This window comes from Pristis pectinata, chromosome X (assembly GCF_009764475.1).
Source record: "Pristis pectinata isolate sPriPec2 chromosome X, sPriPec2.1.pri, whole genome shotgun sequence".
NCBI lineage: Eukaryota > Metazoa > Chordata > Chondrichthyes > Rhinopristiformes > Pristidae > Pristis > Pristis pectinata.
In genome coordinates, this window is record NC_067450.1 from 47581 (window position 1) to 63936 (window position 16356).

General features: G+C 53.3%; 1 protein-coding gene across 2 annotated transcripts in view; it reads left to right on the forward strand.

Annotated features, from left to right (window-relative positions):
- The first annotated feature begins 8170 nt into the window (after positions 1 to 8170).
- Positions 8171 to 16356, forward strand: part of LOC127566880 (poly(rC)-binding protein 3-like) — a 29363-nt gene continuing 21177 nt past the window's right edge. Inside the window, exons 1-6 of one of the 2 annotated variants that reach the window (XM_052009388.1) lie at positions 8171 to 8312; positions 10052 to 10104; positions 11704 to 11825; positions 14452 to 14475; positions 14594 to 14626; positions 14721 to 14837. In XM_052009388.1, coding sequence (XP_051865348.1) covers positions 11760 to 11825; positions 14452 to 14475; positions 14594 to 14626; positions 14721 to 14837 — 240 coding nt within the window. In that variant the 5' untranslated portion in view covers positions 8171 to 8312; positions 10052 to 10104; positions 11704 to 11759. The remainder of the gene's footprint in view (positions 8313 to 10051; positions 10105 to 11703; positions 11826 to 14451; positions 14476 to 14593; positions 14627 to 14720; positions 14838 to 16356) is intronic. The other variant, XM_052009387.1, reaches the window with a different exon arrangement.

Below are 16356 nucleotides of genomic sequence, written 5' to 3' on the forward strand. Positions count from 1 at the left end.
GTGTGGGTCCTCCAGACTGCGTCTAGCCTCAACGTTATCCATGCCCCTCATAATTTTATACACCTCCAACAGATCACCCCTCAGCCTCTGCTGCTCCAGAGCCCAAGTCTGTCCGGCCTCTCCTGATAGCACATGCCCTCTAATCCAGGCAGTGTCCTGGTAAACCTCCTCTGCACCCTCTCTAAAGAGTCAACATCCTTCCCGTAGCAAGGTGACCAGAACTGCATGCAATACTCTACATGCGGCCTAACCAGAGTTCTACAGAGATGTGTCATAACTTCCTGACTCCTGTACTCAATACCCTGATTAATGAAAGCAAGTATTCCATAAACCTTCTTAACCACCCTGTCTACCTGTGTAGCCACTTTCAATGAGCCATGGACTTGCACCCCAAGGTCTCTCTGCTCTTCAACACTGTTTAGGGTCTTGCCCTTCAGAGTGTACTGCCTCTTGACATTAGTCCCACCAAGGTGAAACACCTCACATTATCCGGGTTAAACTCCATCCGCCATTTCTCTGCCCACATCTGCAGCTGATCTATATCCCGCTGTATCCGTCGCCCGTCTTCTACACTGTTCACAGCTCCACCAATCTTGGTATCGTCTGCAAACTTACTATCCCACCATCAACATACTCATCTAGGTCATTTATGCACATCACACACAGCAGAGGTCCCAGTACAGATCCCTGCGCAACACCACCACTCACAGGCCTCCAGCCCGAATAAGTCCCTTCAACCACCACCCTCTGTCTTCTGTGGACACCATACGTACATGTATCCTGTACAGCTGTAACGGGACGTCCCGACTCCTGTACTCAGTACCCTGACTGATGAAGGCCAGCGTGCCAAACGCCTACTTCACCACCCTGTTTACCTGTGACGCCACTTTCAGGGAACCGCATACCTGTACCCCGAGGTCCCCCTGTTCTACAACACTCCCCTGTCATTTACCAGTCTATGTACCTGTACCCCGAGGTCCCCCTGTTCTACAACACTCCCGTCATTTACCAGTCTATGTACCTGTACCCCGAGGTCCCCCTGTTCTACAACACTCCCCTGTCATTTACCAGTCTCTTGACGTTCATTCTTTTTCAATGTCAAAGTGGAGTTTACTGTCTCACACACACACACACACACACACACACACACACACTCCGTGTGTGCAGAGGTGCAATGAAAACTTACTCACAGCAGCATCACAGGCACACAGCATCAGATAAACAGCATTCACAAGAAAAACATAAATTAAGCATAAATTATACACAATTCTTACAAGAAAGAAAACAACTACAACAAAATGAAGTCCGTTGTAGTGCACAGCGGTCCCGGTGCTGCTGCACTGAGGCAGTGATCAGGGTTGTGCTGGTCGGTTCAAGAACCGAATGGTTGAAGGGAAGTCGCTGTACCTGAACCTGGTGGTGTGGGGACTTCAGGCTTCTGTACCTCCTGCCTGAACATCTTTGCCACCCTGTCTACCTGTGTCCCCACCATCAGGGAACTGTGTACCTGTACCCCTGGGTCTGTCTGTTCAACAACATTCCCCAGGCCTCCAGCACTGGCGTTACCAAGTCCAGCGCCTTCAGCACCCTGGGGATCACACCCCAACTGGAGCAGACGCACCCACACCGTGGGTCCCAGAGTAGGTCGGAGGGAGGGGATCCCCTGGTGAGTGACTCCCCTCCTGTCACCCTGTGGTCTCTCCACTGTCTACTGGTCACAGCCTACAAGGGGGTGGAGAACGAAAGTGGGAGGGGTGGGTTCTGCTTCTGTTATTTAGGGCAAGACCTCACCTGAGGGTCTGTGTAAGGAATCGGTCTTCTTCATGAGGGAGCAGGGGAGCACAACTAATATCGGGTTCAATCCCGATGTGCGTGTGTGTGTGTGTGTGTGTGTGTGTGTGTGGTGTTCCTGTGGTGTATGTATCTGTGTGTCTCTGTGCGTCTGTGTCTGTGCACGTGTGCCTGTGTGCGTGTGCGCGCGTGTCAGGGTGTGTGTGGTGTGTGTGTGTTTGTGTGCGTGTCTGTATCTGTGTATGTTTGCATATGTGTGTGCGTGTGGGCACGAGTGTGTGCATATGTGTGTATGTGCGTATGTGTCTGTGTGTGTGGAGTTTGCACGTTCTCCCCGTGATCCCCTGGGTTTCCCCCAGGTGCTCTGGTTCCCTCCCACGTCCCAACGATGTGCGGGGTCGGTGGGTTAATCTCCATACCCGCCCCTCCCCACTGCCCCCAGGTGTGTGGGCGAGGGGGTGGATCTTGGGTGGGGGGCGAATCGCCGGGAATGTGCAGAGTATAAAACTGGATTGGTGCAAGGGTCCACTGGTAAAGGGAAGTGCGACGGTTAGCGCAGACTCGATGGGCTGAATGGCGTCCTTCCCCGCTGCCACTCAGGAACTGAAGGAGCCCACGGGACAGCACTGGGAACGTTCCATGTCGGCAGGACTCCGAGGAGGAGCCGGACTGAGCGATGTCAGTGCAGGCGACAACAGAGTGTGTGTTCACGTTCTTCAAGTGTGTATTGTCACAGGCAAACACACCTGGGGTGTAAATGCCACAAAAATTGCAGCAACAGCTCAGTACATCACAAACATAAGTTAAGATAAACTTAAATTAACATAACTTGTACATAACTTATACATACTTTGCTTCAGTATTCACATGTGCCTGGAGTTGGAAGAGGTAAGGGAGGTCCTTAATGAATACTTTGCTTCAGTATTCACCAGAGAGGAAGACCTTGACATTTGTGAGGCTGGCGTACGACAGAGTGATGCGCAGGGCATGTCGACGTGAGGGAAGAGGATGTGCTGGAACTTTTGAAAAACATTGAAATGTGGAGGTTGTTTAGGAAGTACTTGCAGAGGGTTCTGGATAGGTTTGTCCCATTGAGGCAGGAAAAGGATGGGAGGGTGTTAGGTGTGTACAGGAAGGATTCCTGACACAGTATGTGGACAGGCCGACTAGAGGAGAGGCCTACTGGACCAGGTACTAGGCAATGAGCCTGATCAGGTTTCAGATCTCTTGGTGGGAGAGCATTTTAGAGATGGTGACCATAACTCCTTGACCTTTACCACAGCCCTGGAGAGGGATAGGAGCAGACGATATGGGAAAGTACTTAACTGGGGGAGGGGGAATTATGATGCTATTGGGCAGGAACTTGGGAGTGTAAATTGGGAACAGATGTTCTTGGGGAAGTGCACACCGGAAATGTGGAGGTTGTTTAGGGAGTACTTGCGTGGGGCTCTGGATAGGTTTGTCCCATTGAGGCAGGGTAAAGATGGTTGGGTGAAGGAACCGTGGTTGACAAGAGATGTAGAATATCTTGTCAAGAGGAAGAAAGAAGCTTACCTTAAGGTTTAGAAAGCATGGATCAGACAGAGCTCTGGAGAGTTACAAGGTAGCCAGGAGGGAGCTTAAGAATGGACTTAGGAGAGCTAGAGGGGGGCATGAGAAGTCCCTGGTGAGTAGGGTTAGGGAAAACCCCAAGGCATTCTACAGGTATCTGAAGAATAGCAGGATGACTAGAGTGAGGGTAGGACCAATCAGGGATAAAAGAGGAAACGTGCCTGGAGTCGGAAGAGGTAGGGGAGGTCCTTATTGGATACTTTGCTTCAGTATTCACCAGTGAGAGAGACCTTGACGTTTGTGAGGATGGCGTACAACGCTAAGGCACGTTGATGTGAGGATTTGCAACCAGTGGGATGAGTTGCAGTGCAATAGATTTGCAGTGCGATCAAAGCATAAAGTACCAAATACTGGACTTAAAGTATTATACTTAAATGCACGCAGCAATAGAAATGAGGTGATCTTGAAATACAGCTACAGACTGGCAGGTATGATGTTGTGGCCATCACTGAGACACAGCTAAAGGATGGGTGTCTCTGGGAGCTGAACATCCAAGGATACGTGGTGTATCAGAAGGATAGGCAGGTAGGCAGAGGGGGTGGTGTGGCTTTGCTGGTAAGAAATAATATTAAATCGTTAGAAAGAGGTGACATGAGATCGGAAGGTGTAGAATCTTTATGGGTTGAGTTAAGAAATTGCAAGGGTAAAAGGACCCTGATGGCCATTATATACAGGCCTCCAAACAGCTGCCGTGATGTGGATTACAGATTACAACAGGCAATAGAAAAGGCTTGTCAGAAGGGCAATGTTATGATAATCGTGGGGGATTTTAACACGCGAGTGGATTGGGAAAATCAGGTTGGTACTGGATCTCAAGAGAGAGAATTTGTGGAATGCCTATGAGATGGCTTTTTAGAACAGCTTGTTGTCGAGCCCACTAGGGGGTCAGCTGTACTGGATTGGGTATTGTGTAATGAACCAGAGGTGATTAGGGAGCTAAAGGTGAAGGAACCCTTAGGAGGCAGTAATCACAACATGATGAGTCACTTTGAAATTTTGAGAAGGAGAAGCTGAAATCCGATGTGTCGGTATTTCAGTGGAGTAAAGGAAATTACAGTGGCACGAGACAGGAACTGGCCAAAGTTGACTGGAAAGGGACACTAGCGGGAAGGACGGCAGAGCAGAAATGCCTGGAGTTTCTGAGATAAGTGAGGAAAGTGCAAGACAGATATATTCCAAAAAAGAAGAAATTTTCGAATGGGAAAAGGACACAACCGTGGCTGACAAGAGAAGTCAAAGCCAAAGTAAAAGCAAAGAAGAGAGCACACAGGGAAGCAAAAATTAGTGGGAAGATAGAGGATTGGGAAACTTAAAAACTTATAAAAGGCAACTAAGAAAGTCATTAGGAAGGAAAAGATGAACTATGAAAGGAAGTGAGCAAATAATATCAAAGAGGATACTAAAGCTTTTTCAAGTATAGAAATAGTAAAAGACAGGCAAGAGTAGATATAGGACTGATAGAAAACAACGCTGGAGAAATTGTAATGGGAGACAAGGAGGTGGCAGAGGAGCTGAATGAGTATCTTGCATCAGTCTTCACTGAGGAAGACATCAGCAGTATACCGGACACTCAAGGGTGTCAGGGAAGAGAAGTGTATGCAGTCACAATTACAACAGAGAAGGTACTCAGGAAGCTGAATGGTCTAAGGGTAGATAAATCTCCCGGACCAGATGGAATGCACCCTTGTGTTCTGAAGGAAGTAGCTGTAGAGATTGCGGAGGCTTTAGTAATGATCTTTCAAGAATCAATAGATTCTGGCATGGTTCTGGAGGACTGGAAAATTGCAAATGTCACTCCACTATTTAAGAAGGGTGCGAGGCAGCAAAAAGGAAGTTATAGACCTGTTAGCCTGACATCGGTGGTTGGGAAGTTGTTGGAGTCGATTGTCAAGGATGAGGTTACAGTGTACCTGGAGGCACATGACCAGATAGGCCAAACTCAGCATGGTTTCCTTAAAGGAAAATCCTGCCTGACAAACCTATTGCAATTTTTTGAGGAAATTACAAGCAGGCTGGACAAAGGAGATGCAGTGGATATTGTGTACTTGGATTTTCAGAAGGCCTTTGACAAGGTGCCACACATGAGGCTGCTAAACAAGAGCCCATGGAATTACAGGAAAGTTACGAGCATGGATAGAGCATTGGCTGATTGGCAGGAAACAGAGAGTGGGAATAAAGGGATCCCATTCTGGTTGGCTGCCGGTTACCAGTGGTGTTCCGCAGGGGTCCGTGTTGGGGCCGCTTCTTTTTACATTGTATATCAACAACTTGGATTATGGAATAAATGGCTTTATGGCTAAGTTTGCTGATGATACAAAGATAAGGTGGAGGGATGGGTAGTGTTGAGGAAACATATAGTCTGCAGAGAGACTTGGATAGATTAGGAGAATGGGAAAAGAAGTGGCAAATGAAATACAATGTTGGAAAGTGTATGGTCATGTACTTTGGTAGAAGGAATAAATGGGCAGACTATTATTTAAATGGGGAGAAAATTCAAAATTCAGAGATGCAAAGGGACTTGGGAGTCCTCGTGCAGGACGCCCTAAAAGTTAACCTCCAGGTTGAATCGGTGGTGAAGGCGGTGAATGCAATGTCAGCATTCATTTCTAGAGGAATAGAAGAGCAGGGATGTAATGTTGAGGCTCTATAAGGCATTGGTAAGACCTCACTTGGAGCACTGTGTGCAGGTTTGGGCTCCTTATTTAAGAAAGGATGTGCTGACATTGGAGAGGGTTCAGAGAAGATTCACTAGAATGATTCCAGGAATGTGAGGGCTAACATATGAGGAACTTTTGCCGACTCTTGGGCTGTACTCCTTGGAGTTCAGAAGAATGGGGGGGGGGGGGGGGGGGTGGGAACCTCATAGAAACATTTCGAATGTTAAAAGGCCTGGACAGAGTAGATGTGGCAAAGTTATTTCCCATGGTAGGGGAGCCTTGTACAAGAGGGCACGGCTTCAGAATTGAAGGGCACCCATTCAGAACAGAGATGCGGAGAAATTTCTTTAGCCAGAGGGCGCTGAATCTGTGGAATTTGTTGCCACGGACGGCTGTGGAGGCAAAGTCATTGGGTGTGTTTAAGGCAGAGATTGATAGGTATCTGAGTAGCCAGGGCATCGGAGGTTATGGGAGAATGGATCAGACTCGATGGGCCAAATGGCTGGCTTCTGCTCCTTTGTCTTATAGTTAAAATTACACATGGGGTTATAATTGTACATGGGGTTATAATAATTGTTACGTACAGTCTATAATAATAATGTGTTGGTTATAACCCTGTGTAATGTATATTACCCCCTGCAATGTTCATAAATCCGCGTAATGTTTACAACCCCCTGTGCAATGGCTCTACCCCTCTGTGTGATGGATATACCCCTCTGTACAATGAATATAACCCTCTGTGCAACGGCTCTACCCCTCTGTGCAATGTTTATAACACCCCCGTGCATTACATCTACCCCTCTGTGCAACAGATCTACCCCTCTGTGCAATGGATCTATCCCTCTGTGCAATGTTTACAACCCTCTGTGCAATGGCTCTATCCCTCTGTGCAATGTTTACAACCCCTCTGTGCAATGGCTCTATCCCTCTGTGCAATGTTTACAACCCTCTGTGCAATGTTTACAACCCCTCTGTGCAATGTTTACAACCCTTTGTGCATTGGCTCTACCCCTCTGTGCATTGGCTCTACCCCTCCGTGCAATGTTTACAACCCTCTGTGCAATGGCTGTACCCCTCTGTGCAATGGATCCACCCCTCTGTGCAATGGATCCACCCCTCTGTGCAATGTTTACAACCCTCTGTGCAATGTTTACAACCCTCTGTACAATGTTTACAACCCTCTGTGCAATGTTTACAACCCTCTGTGCAATGTTTACAACCCTCTGTGCAATGGATCTACCCCTCTGTGCAATGTTTACAACCCTCTGTGCAATGGATCCACCCCTCTGTGCAATGTTTACAACCCTCTGTGCAATGTTTACAACCCCTCTGTGCAATGTTTACGACCCTTTGTGCATTGGCTCTACCCCTCTGTGCAATGTTTACAACCCCTCTGTGCAATGTTTACGACCCTTTGTGCATTGGCTCTACCCCTCTGTGCATTGGCTCTACCCCTCCGTGCAATGTTTACAACCCTCTGTGCAATGGATCTCAGCCTGCGCGTAATGTTTACAACCCTCTCCGTGCAAGGTTTACAACACTCGGTGCAGCGGCGGCTCTGCCCCCCCCCCCCCTTGCAACACGTTAACAGCCCAGCTCCCCTCACCCCCTTTGCAAACATCCACCGGCTGGAGCTGAACCTGTTTTGCAGACGTTTAACCTTCGGCGGGGTCAGACATCTCCCTTCCCCCCTCCCCACCCTCACCCAGCACCGCGCAGGCGCACTGGGCCAGCGGCCAATCGGCCCGTCCCCTCCTGCCCCTCCTCTTCCAACACCAACAACAGCTCCAGGGGACGCGCAGGCGCGCTGCCCGGGAGTGCCGGCGGTCGGCCGTCCGGCGCAGGCGTACTTCTCTCAGAGTGCCGGCTGTCGGCCGTCCGGCGCAGGCGTACTTCTCTCAGAGTGCCGGCTGTCGGCCGTTCGGCGCAGGCGTACTTCCCACTGCCGGCTGTCGGCCGTCCGGCGCAGGCGTACTTCCCTCCGTCGGCTGTCGGCGCAGTCGCAGTGCCGTGAGGATCCCGGCAGCGCAGTCGCTGCGGTGCCGGCGGCGCAGGCGCGGTGCGGCTGCCGGCGCCGGGTGCCGGCGGCGCGGTGACGTGCGGCGGGGGTCAGGGGTCAGGCCGCAGCTTCTTTGTGCCCGCGTTGCCGCCGCCATTTCTCTCCTCCCGCCTCCCCGAGTCCCGAGTCCCGGCCCCGACCCGACCCGACCTCCCCGCCCAGGCCCTCCCCGCCCGGACCTGGACCTGGACCAGGTGAGGGCCGCCGGGGGCCGCGGGCAGCGCCCGGGGGCCGCCGCGCCGCCGGTTCCGGCGCCTCGGGCCTGGGGGAGGGGGGGAGCCGGGGGGGAGGGGGGAGGGAGCGGGGTCTCCGGGCGGGGAGGGAGGGGGTGAGGGGAGGCGGGAGGGAGGGAGGGGGTGAGGGGAGGGGGGGTGAGGGGAGGGGGGTGAGTAGGCCGCAGGCCTGTGAGTGGCGTCACTGCGGTTCCCCCCGTTGGGGAGGGTGGAGGGGGATGGGAGGAGGGAGAGGGGGAGGGAGGGTGGAGGGGGATGGGGAGAGAGGGAGGGGGGAGGGATGGGGGAGGGTGGAGGGGGATGGGAGAGGGGGAAGGGAGAGGGAGGGAGGGTGGAGGGGGATGGGGAGAGAGGGAGGGGGGAGGGATGGGGGAGGGTGGAGGGGGATGGGAGAGAGGGGGAGGGAGGGAGGGTGGAGGGGGGTGGGAGGGGGGAGGGGGATTGGGGGGAGGGGGATGGGGGGAGGGAGGGTGGAGGGGGATGGGGAGAGAGGGATGGGGGAGAGAGAGGGGGAGAGGGAGGGTGGAGGGGGATGGGGAGAGAGGGATGGGGGAGGGTGGAGGGGGATGGGAGAGAGGTGGAGGGGGATGGGGGGAGGGTGGAGGGGGATGGGAGGGAGGGAGGGTGGAGGGGGATGGGAGGGGGGAGGGAGGGTGGAGGGGGATTGGGGGGGAGGGAGGGTGGAGGGGGATTGGGGGGGAGGGAGGGGGATGGGGGAGAGAGAGGGGGAGGGTGGAGGGGGATGGGGAGAGAGGGGGAGGGTGGGGGGGATGAGAGAGAGGGGGAGGGTGGAGGGGGATGGGAGAGGGAGGGAGGAGGGGGATGGGGAGAGAGGGAGGGTGGGGGGATGGGGGAGGGTGGAGGGGGATGGGAGAGGGAGGGAGGAGGGGGATGGGCAGGGAGGGAGAGGGAGGGTGGAGGGGGGTAGAGGGAGGGGGGTGTAGGGGGAGGGATGGAGGAGGGAGTGAGGGGAGAATGGGGAGGGAGAGTAGAGGGAAGTAGGGGGGAATGTGGAGGGAGGGGAAAGGAGGGGGATGGTGAAGGGAGGGGGAGAATGAGGCGGGGAGGGAGAGAGGCGGGAAGGAGAGTCGACAGTCGAGGGGGAAGTGGGGAGGAGAGGGGGGTGGAGGTGAATGGGCTGCAGGCCTGCGAGTGGTGTCACTGCGGTTCCCTCTGTGGGGAGGGGGAGAGAGGAGTAAAGGAGGGAGAGGGGAGCTGGAAGGGAGAGGGAAGTAGGGGAGAATGGGGAGAGATGGAGAGAGGAGTAAAGGAGGGGAAGTATGGGAGAGTGGGGAGGGAAGGGAGGGGGAGAATGGAGAGAGGAGGGGATTGGAGTGGTGAGGAGGGAGGGAAGTAGGGGAGAATGGGGCGGGAGGGTGGAGGGGAGAGGGGAGAGGAGGGAAGGAAGGGGGAGAATGAAGAGGGAGAGGAGTAAAGGAGAGTGGACAGTCGAGGGGGAGGGGGAGGAGAGGGTGAGGAGGAAGGGAGGTGAGTAGGTCACAGGTCTGCAAGTTGTGTCACTGCAGTTACCCCCTGGGGCAGGGAGGGAGAGGTGGGGCGCGGCTGCAGTTTGGCTTTGAGGACAGGGGTTCATGGCCAAGGTTGGGGGTCTGGAGGAAGGAGGGGGGGTTCTGGAGGTAGGGGGAGGGCTGGTTCGGACAGGCGTCCCTTTCCTGAAGTACCTGTGGTTTGGTTCACAGTTCCCATCCGTCGCCGGTCAGAGCCAGGGTCATCGTTGCAACTCTGTCATACGGTGAGTGACGTCCGCAGTCAATGGGGAGTGGGGGCAGCACTTGGTCACCACTCCCCACCCCCCACTTGGTCACCAGTTCCCCCATCCCCACCTTCTCCGTTACTTGGTGGTGGGGACTGTTGAAGAACAGGGGGACCTCAGTGTACGAGGGTAGGACACACACGCCGTGAACAGTGGGGAGTGTGGAGGGACCTCTGTGTACAAGGGTAGGGGACACACACTGTGAACGGTGGGGAGTGCGGAGGGACAGAGGGACCTCGGTGTACGAGGGTAGGACACACACACCGTGAACGGTGGGGAGTGCGGACGGACAGAGGGACCTCGGTGTACAAGGGTAGGACACACACACCATGAACGGTGGGGAGTGCGGAGGGACAGAGGGACCTCAGTGTACAAGGGTAGGACACACTGTGAACGGTGGGGAGTGCGGAGGGACAGAGGGACCTCAGTGTACAAGGGTAGGACACACACTGTGAACGGTGGGGAGTGCGGAGGGACAGAGGGACCTCGGTGTACAAGGGTAGGACACACACCATGAACGGTGGGGAATGTGGAGGGACAGAGGGACCTCAGTTTACGAGGGTAGGGACCTCGGGAGCGTTGAACGTGGGAGATGGTGGAGAAGGCCAAGCAGAAGCTTGTGCATTGCACGCAAGTCCAGGGCAGTCCTGGTACAACTTTATCAGGCGTTGATTAGGCAAGAAGTGTGTGCAGTTCTGATTGAATGACTTGGTGGAGACTGAGGAACGTTCCCCCACAGCAGAACCTTTACCTTGCCTTTTAAACGTGGGGTGTTGGAGGGGCTGTGGTGCCTGAAGTCTGGGGTCACCTTCACAAAATAACGGGGTTGTCTGTAGGACCAGTGAGAAGAACGTTTGGAATTGTCAAGCCCAGACGTCGGTGGAAGTTCAATCTCAACTGTAGGAATTAGTAAATTGGTTTATTACCGTCACGTGTACCGAGGTACAGTGAAAAACTTTGTTTTAGCGGGCTGTCCATACGGATCATTTCACCACATCGAGATAGTGAAAAGGAAAACAGAATGTAGAGTAGTGTCCCAGCTACAGAGAAAGTGCAGTGCAGGCAGACAATAAGGTGCAAGGGCCACGACCAGGTAGATTGTGAGGTCAAGAGTCCATCTTACCATGTTCAATAGTCTTATAACAGCGGGGTAGAAGCTGTCCTTGAGCCTGGTGGTACGTGCTTTCAGGCTTTTGTATCTTCTGCCCAACGGGAGGTGGTGGGGGGGAGGAGAAGAGAGAATGTCCAGGGTGGGTGGGGGGGTCTTTGATTATGTCGGCTGCTTTCCCGAGGGCAGCGGGAAGTGTAGACGGAGTCCGCGGAGGGGAGGCTGGTTTCCGTGATGCGCTGGCCTGTGTCCACAACTCTCTGCGGTTTCTTGTGGTCCTGGGCAGAGCAGTTGCCGTCCCGAGCCAGGATGCATCTGGATAGGGTGCTTTCCGTGGTGCTTCGGTAAAAGTTGGTGAGGGTCGACGGGGAATGTGCTGAATTACCCTTCAATCGGTGACCTGATAACCTTACGCACAGCAGGGCAGTTGTGGACATAGCAGGTGGAGAAATTATTCCTTGTCATTGCAGGAACATCTGTGATTCGCTGGAGAGAGCTACAGACTCCACCCATTGGACTCATCGACATGGACGCCGGTGTTGAAGGAGGGCTGAATGTCACCCTGACTCTCAGGCTGTTGATGCACGGGAAGGTTCGTGTGTACCGCCTGGTTTGTAGGGCAGTGTGGGGGGTGGGGGGGGGGGGGGGGGGGGGGGCGCTCTCTTCGACGGGATCTGATTCAGCCAGGGAAGGTACAAGAAAGGTTCACGGGAACGTTGCTGGGACTGGAGTCGAGGAAAGTTGGGGGAGGCTGGTAGTGTTTTCCCTGGAGCGAAGGAGGCTGAGGGGTGACCACACAGAGGTGTATAAAACCATGAGGGGTACAGATAGGGTCTTTTCCCAGGGTAGGGGAGTCTCAAACTACAGGGCACAGGTTTAAGGGGAGAGATTTAAAGGGGACCTGAGGGGGCAAGTTGTCCACACACAGGGTGGTCTGTGTTTGGAATGAGCTGCCAAGGTGGAGTTTACTGTCTCACACACACAAGTCCGTGGGTGCACAGGTGCAGCGAGGAACTTACTTGCAGCAGCATCACAGGAACATAGCATCAGATAAGCAGCATTCACAAGAAAACATAAATTAAACACTATTTTTACAAGAAAGAACCCAATTAGAACAAAACAAAGCCCACTGCAGTGCAGAGCGGTCCCAGTGTTGCTGTACTGAGGCAGTGATTAGGGTTGTGCCGGTCGGTTCAAGAACCGAATGGTTGAAGGGAAGTCGTCGTTCCTGAACCTGGTGGTGTGGGAACTTCCCAACAGGAGCTGCGAGAAGACGGCACGGCCCGGATGGCGGGGGGATCTTTGATGATGGACGTTGCCTTCTTGGGGCAGCGCCTCCTGTAGATACTCCCGATGGTGGGGAGGGATGTGCCCGTGATGTGTTGGACTGAGTCCACAACTCTGGGTCTGGAAGTGGTTGAAACAGGTACATTAAGAACATTTAAAAGACATTTAGACATGTGAATGGATGGGAAAGGTTTAGAGGGACATGGGCCAAACATGGGCAAATGGGGTTGGCTAATGTGGGCACCTAACGCCGTATGGTTTCCATGCTGTATAACTCTGGTGGTGGGATAGGTTGGAGCAGTAGACGCAAAAGAACATGTAAGTATGTGATTCCCTGAAAGTGGCGTCACAGATGGACAGGGCAGTGAAGGAGGCATTTGGCACGCTGGCATTCATCGGTCAGGGCACTGAGTGCAGCATTTGGGATGTCCCGTTACAGCTGTACAGACAGACACACATAGGCGCGTGTGCGCGCACATACACACATTAGGATCGAACCTGATATCAGTTGTGCTCCCCTGCTCCCTCACGAAGAAGACCAATTCTTTACACAGACCCTCAGATGAGGTCTCACCCTAAGTAACAGAAGCAGAACCCACCCCTCCCACTTTCGTTCTCCACCCCCTTATAGGCTGTGACCAATAGACAGTGGAGAGACCACAGGGTGACAGGAGGGGAGTCACTCACCAGGGGATCCCCTCCCTCCGACCTACTCTGGGACCCACGGTGTGGGTGCGTCTGCTCCAGTTGGGGTGTGATCCCCAGGGTGCTGAAGGCGCTGGACTTGGTAACGCCAGTGCTGGAGGCCTGGGGAATGTTGTTGAACAGACAGACCCAGGGGTACAGGTACACAGTTCCCTGATGGTGGGGACACAGGTAGACAGGGTGGCAAAGATGTTCAGGCAGGAGGTACAGAAGCCTGAAGTCCCCACACCACCAGGTTCAGGTACAGCGACTTCCCTTCAACCGTTCGGTTCTTGAACCGACCGGCACCTCCCTGATCACTGCCTCAGTGCAGCAACACCAGGACCGCTCTGCACTACAACGGACTTTATTTTGTTGTAGTTGTTTTCTTTCTTGTAAGAATTGTGTATAATTTATGCTTAATTTATGTTTTTCTTGTGAATGCTGTTTATCTGATGCTGTGTGCCTGTGATGCTGCTGTGAGTAAGTTTTCATTGCACCTCTGCACACACGGACCTCTGTGTGTGTGTGTGTGTGTGTGTGTGTGTGTGTGTGTGTGACAGTAAACCCTTTGACTTTGCCTTTGTCGGTCGGCACTGAGTACAGGAGTCGGGACGTCCCGTTGCAGCTGTACAGGACGTGGGTGAGACCGCACCTGGAGCACTGTGCGCAGTTCTGGTCGCCCGGCTACAGGGAGGGTGTCACTGAGCCGGGGAGGGTGCGGGAAAGATTCACCAGGATGTTACCGGGACGAGGGCTGGAGTTACAAGTAGAGGCCGGGACAGGCTGGGACTGTTTTCCCTGGAGGGAAGGAGGCTGAGGGGGGGACCTGATAGAGGTTTGGACTGGAGGGCGTAGGTTTAAGGTGAGAGGGAGGAGGTTGAAAGACTCAAGGGGTGAATGTTTCCACACGGTGTAGTTAGGATCTGGGGTGGGGATGGTTGGGAGGAGGAGGCAGGAACAGTAACGACACTTAAGAGGCACCTGGAGAGGTTCTTGAGCGAGTGGGACTGGGAGGGAGATGAAATGAGTGCAGGTGAGTGGGGCTAGCACAGGTGGGCACAGTGGTCGGCGTAGACATAATGGGCCGAAGGGCCTGTTTCTGTGCTGCACTGCCCTGACTTTGCATTGGCTGCAAATCCCTAATCGTGGGGGTGGGGGGCTTGGGAAATGCCTTGGGCGGTTCGCGTCAGGCAAGTTTGATCCATCTCGGAAACGAGTGACGTTCTTTTCTGTTCTGTCTGCAGGAAGTGGGAAGCATCATTGGGAAGGTCAGTCACTACCTGGCGGGTAATTTATTGCCTCTACATTCTCGCAGTGTCTCGAGCAGCAGGTAACCATTTTGTTCCTCTCTTCCCTGCCCCCCCCCCCCCCCCCCCCCCCCAACAGAAAGGAGAGACCGTGAAGAAGATGCGAGAGGAGGTAAGATCCCATTTACCATTCTCAACGGGCTCTGCGCTCGTGATTGTGCGTGATCCTGAAGTTCTCTCTCTCTCTCTCCCCCCCCCACACGCAGAGCGGAGCACGAATTAACATCTCGGAGGGTAACTGTCCGGAGCGCATTGTCACTCTGTCGGGACCCACCAGTGCCATCTTCAAGGCATTCACCATGATTACTCACAAGTTGGAGGAGGTGAGTCCGTGCCTGTGGCTGCAGTCTCTGCTCGGGGGCACAGCTCTGCTGGGTTGGACGTTGGAATTTCCATGGGTGATCTGGTGAATATTGGGGTGATATTTCTCTCACCCCCCCCCACCCCCTTAGAACATAGAGCTTTACAGTCCCTTCAGCCCACAACGTTGTGCTGACATTTGATTCTGCTCTAAGATCTAACCCTTCCCTCCCAGATACCCCTCCATTTTTCTATCATCCATGTGTCATAAAGAGTCTCTTAAATGTCTCTGATGTATCTGCCCCACCACCTCTGCCGGCAGTGCGTTCCACACACCCACCACTCTCTGTGTAAAAAAAAAACTTACCCCTGACATCCCCCTTATACCTTCCTCCAGTCACCTTAAAATTATGTCCCCTCGTGTTAGCCATTGTCGCCCTGGGAAAAAGTCTCTATGACTGTCCACTCGATCTGTGCCTCTTGTACACCTCTATCAGGTCACCTCCCATCCTCCTCCTCTCCAAAGAGAAAAGCCCCAGCTCGCTCAACCTATCCTCATAAGACATGCTCTCCAATCCGAGCAACATCCTGGTAAATCTCCTCTGCACCCCCTCTAAAGCTTCCACATCCTTCCTATAATGAGGCAACCAGAACTGAACACAATACTCCCAAGTGTGGTCTGACCAGAGTTCTATAGAGCTGCAACATCACCTCACTGCTCTTGAACTCTACCCCAACTAATGAAGGCCAACACTCCATACGTCATCTTAACCCTATTGACCTGCATGGCAACTTTGAGGGATCCACGGACGTGGACCCCAAGATCCCTCTGTTCCTCCACACTGCTAAGAGTCCTGTCGTTAATCTTGTATTCGGCCTTCAAATTCGATCTTCCAAAGTGACAGTGCATCACTTCACATTGAACTGGGTTGAACTCCATCTGCCACTTCTCAGCCCAGCTCTGCATCCTATCAATGTCCTGTTGTAATCCTCGAGAACCTTCTACACTATCCACAAGACCACCAACCTTCGTGTCATCGGCAAACTTACTAACCCACACTTCCACATCCTCATCCAAGTCATTTATTAAAAATCACAAAGAGCAGGGGTCCCAGAACTGATCCCTGCAGAACACCACAGGTCACCGACCTCCAGGCAGAATACGCTGCATCTTCTATGGGCGAGCCAATTCTGAATCCACACAGCCAAGTTTCCCTGGATCCCATGCCTCCCAACCTTCTGAATGAGCCTATTGTGGGGAACCTTATCAAATGCCTTACTAAAATCCATGTACACCACATCCACTGCTCTACCCTCATCAATGTGTTTTGTCACATCCTCAAAGAATTCAATCAGGCTTGTGAGGCACGACCTGCCCCTCACGAAGCCATGCTGACTGTCCCTAATCAGCCGTTGCTTCTCCAAATGCTCATAAATCCTATCTCTAAGAATCTTTTCCAGTAATTTGCCCACCACTGAAGTAAGACTCACTGGTCTGTAATTTCCAGGGTTATCCCTACACCCTTTCCTGAACAAGGGAAT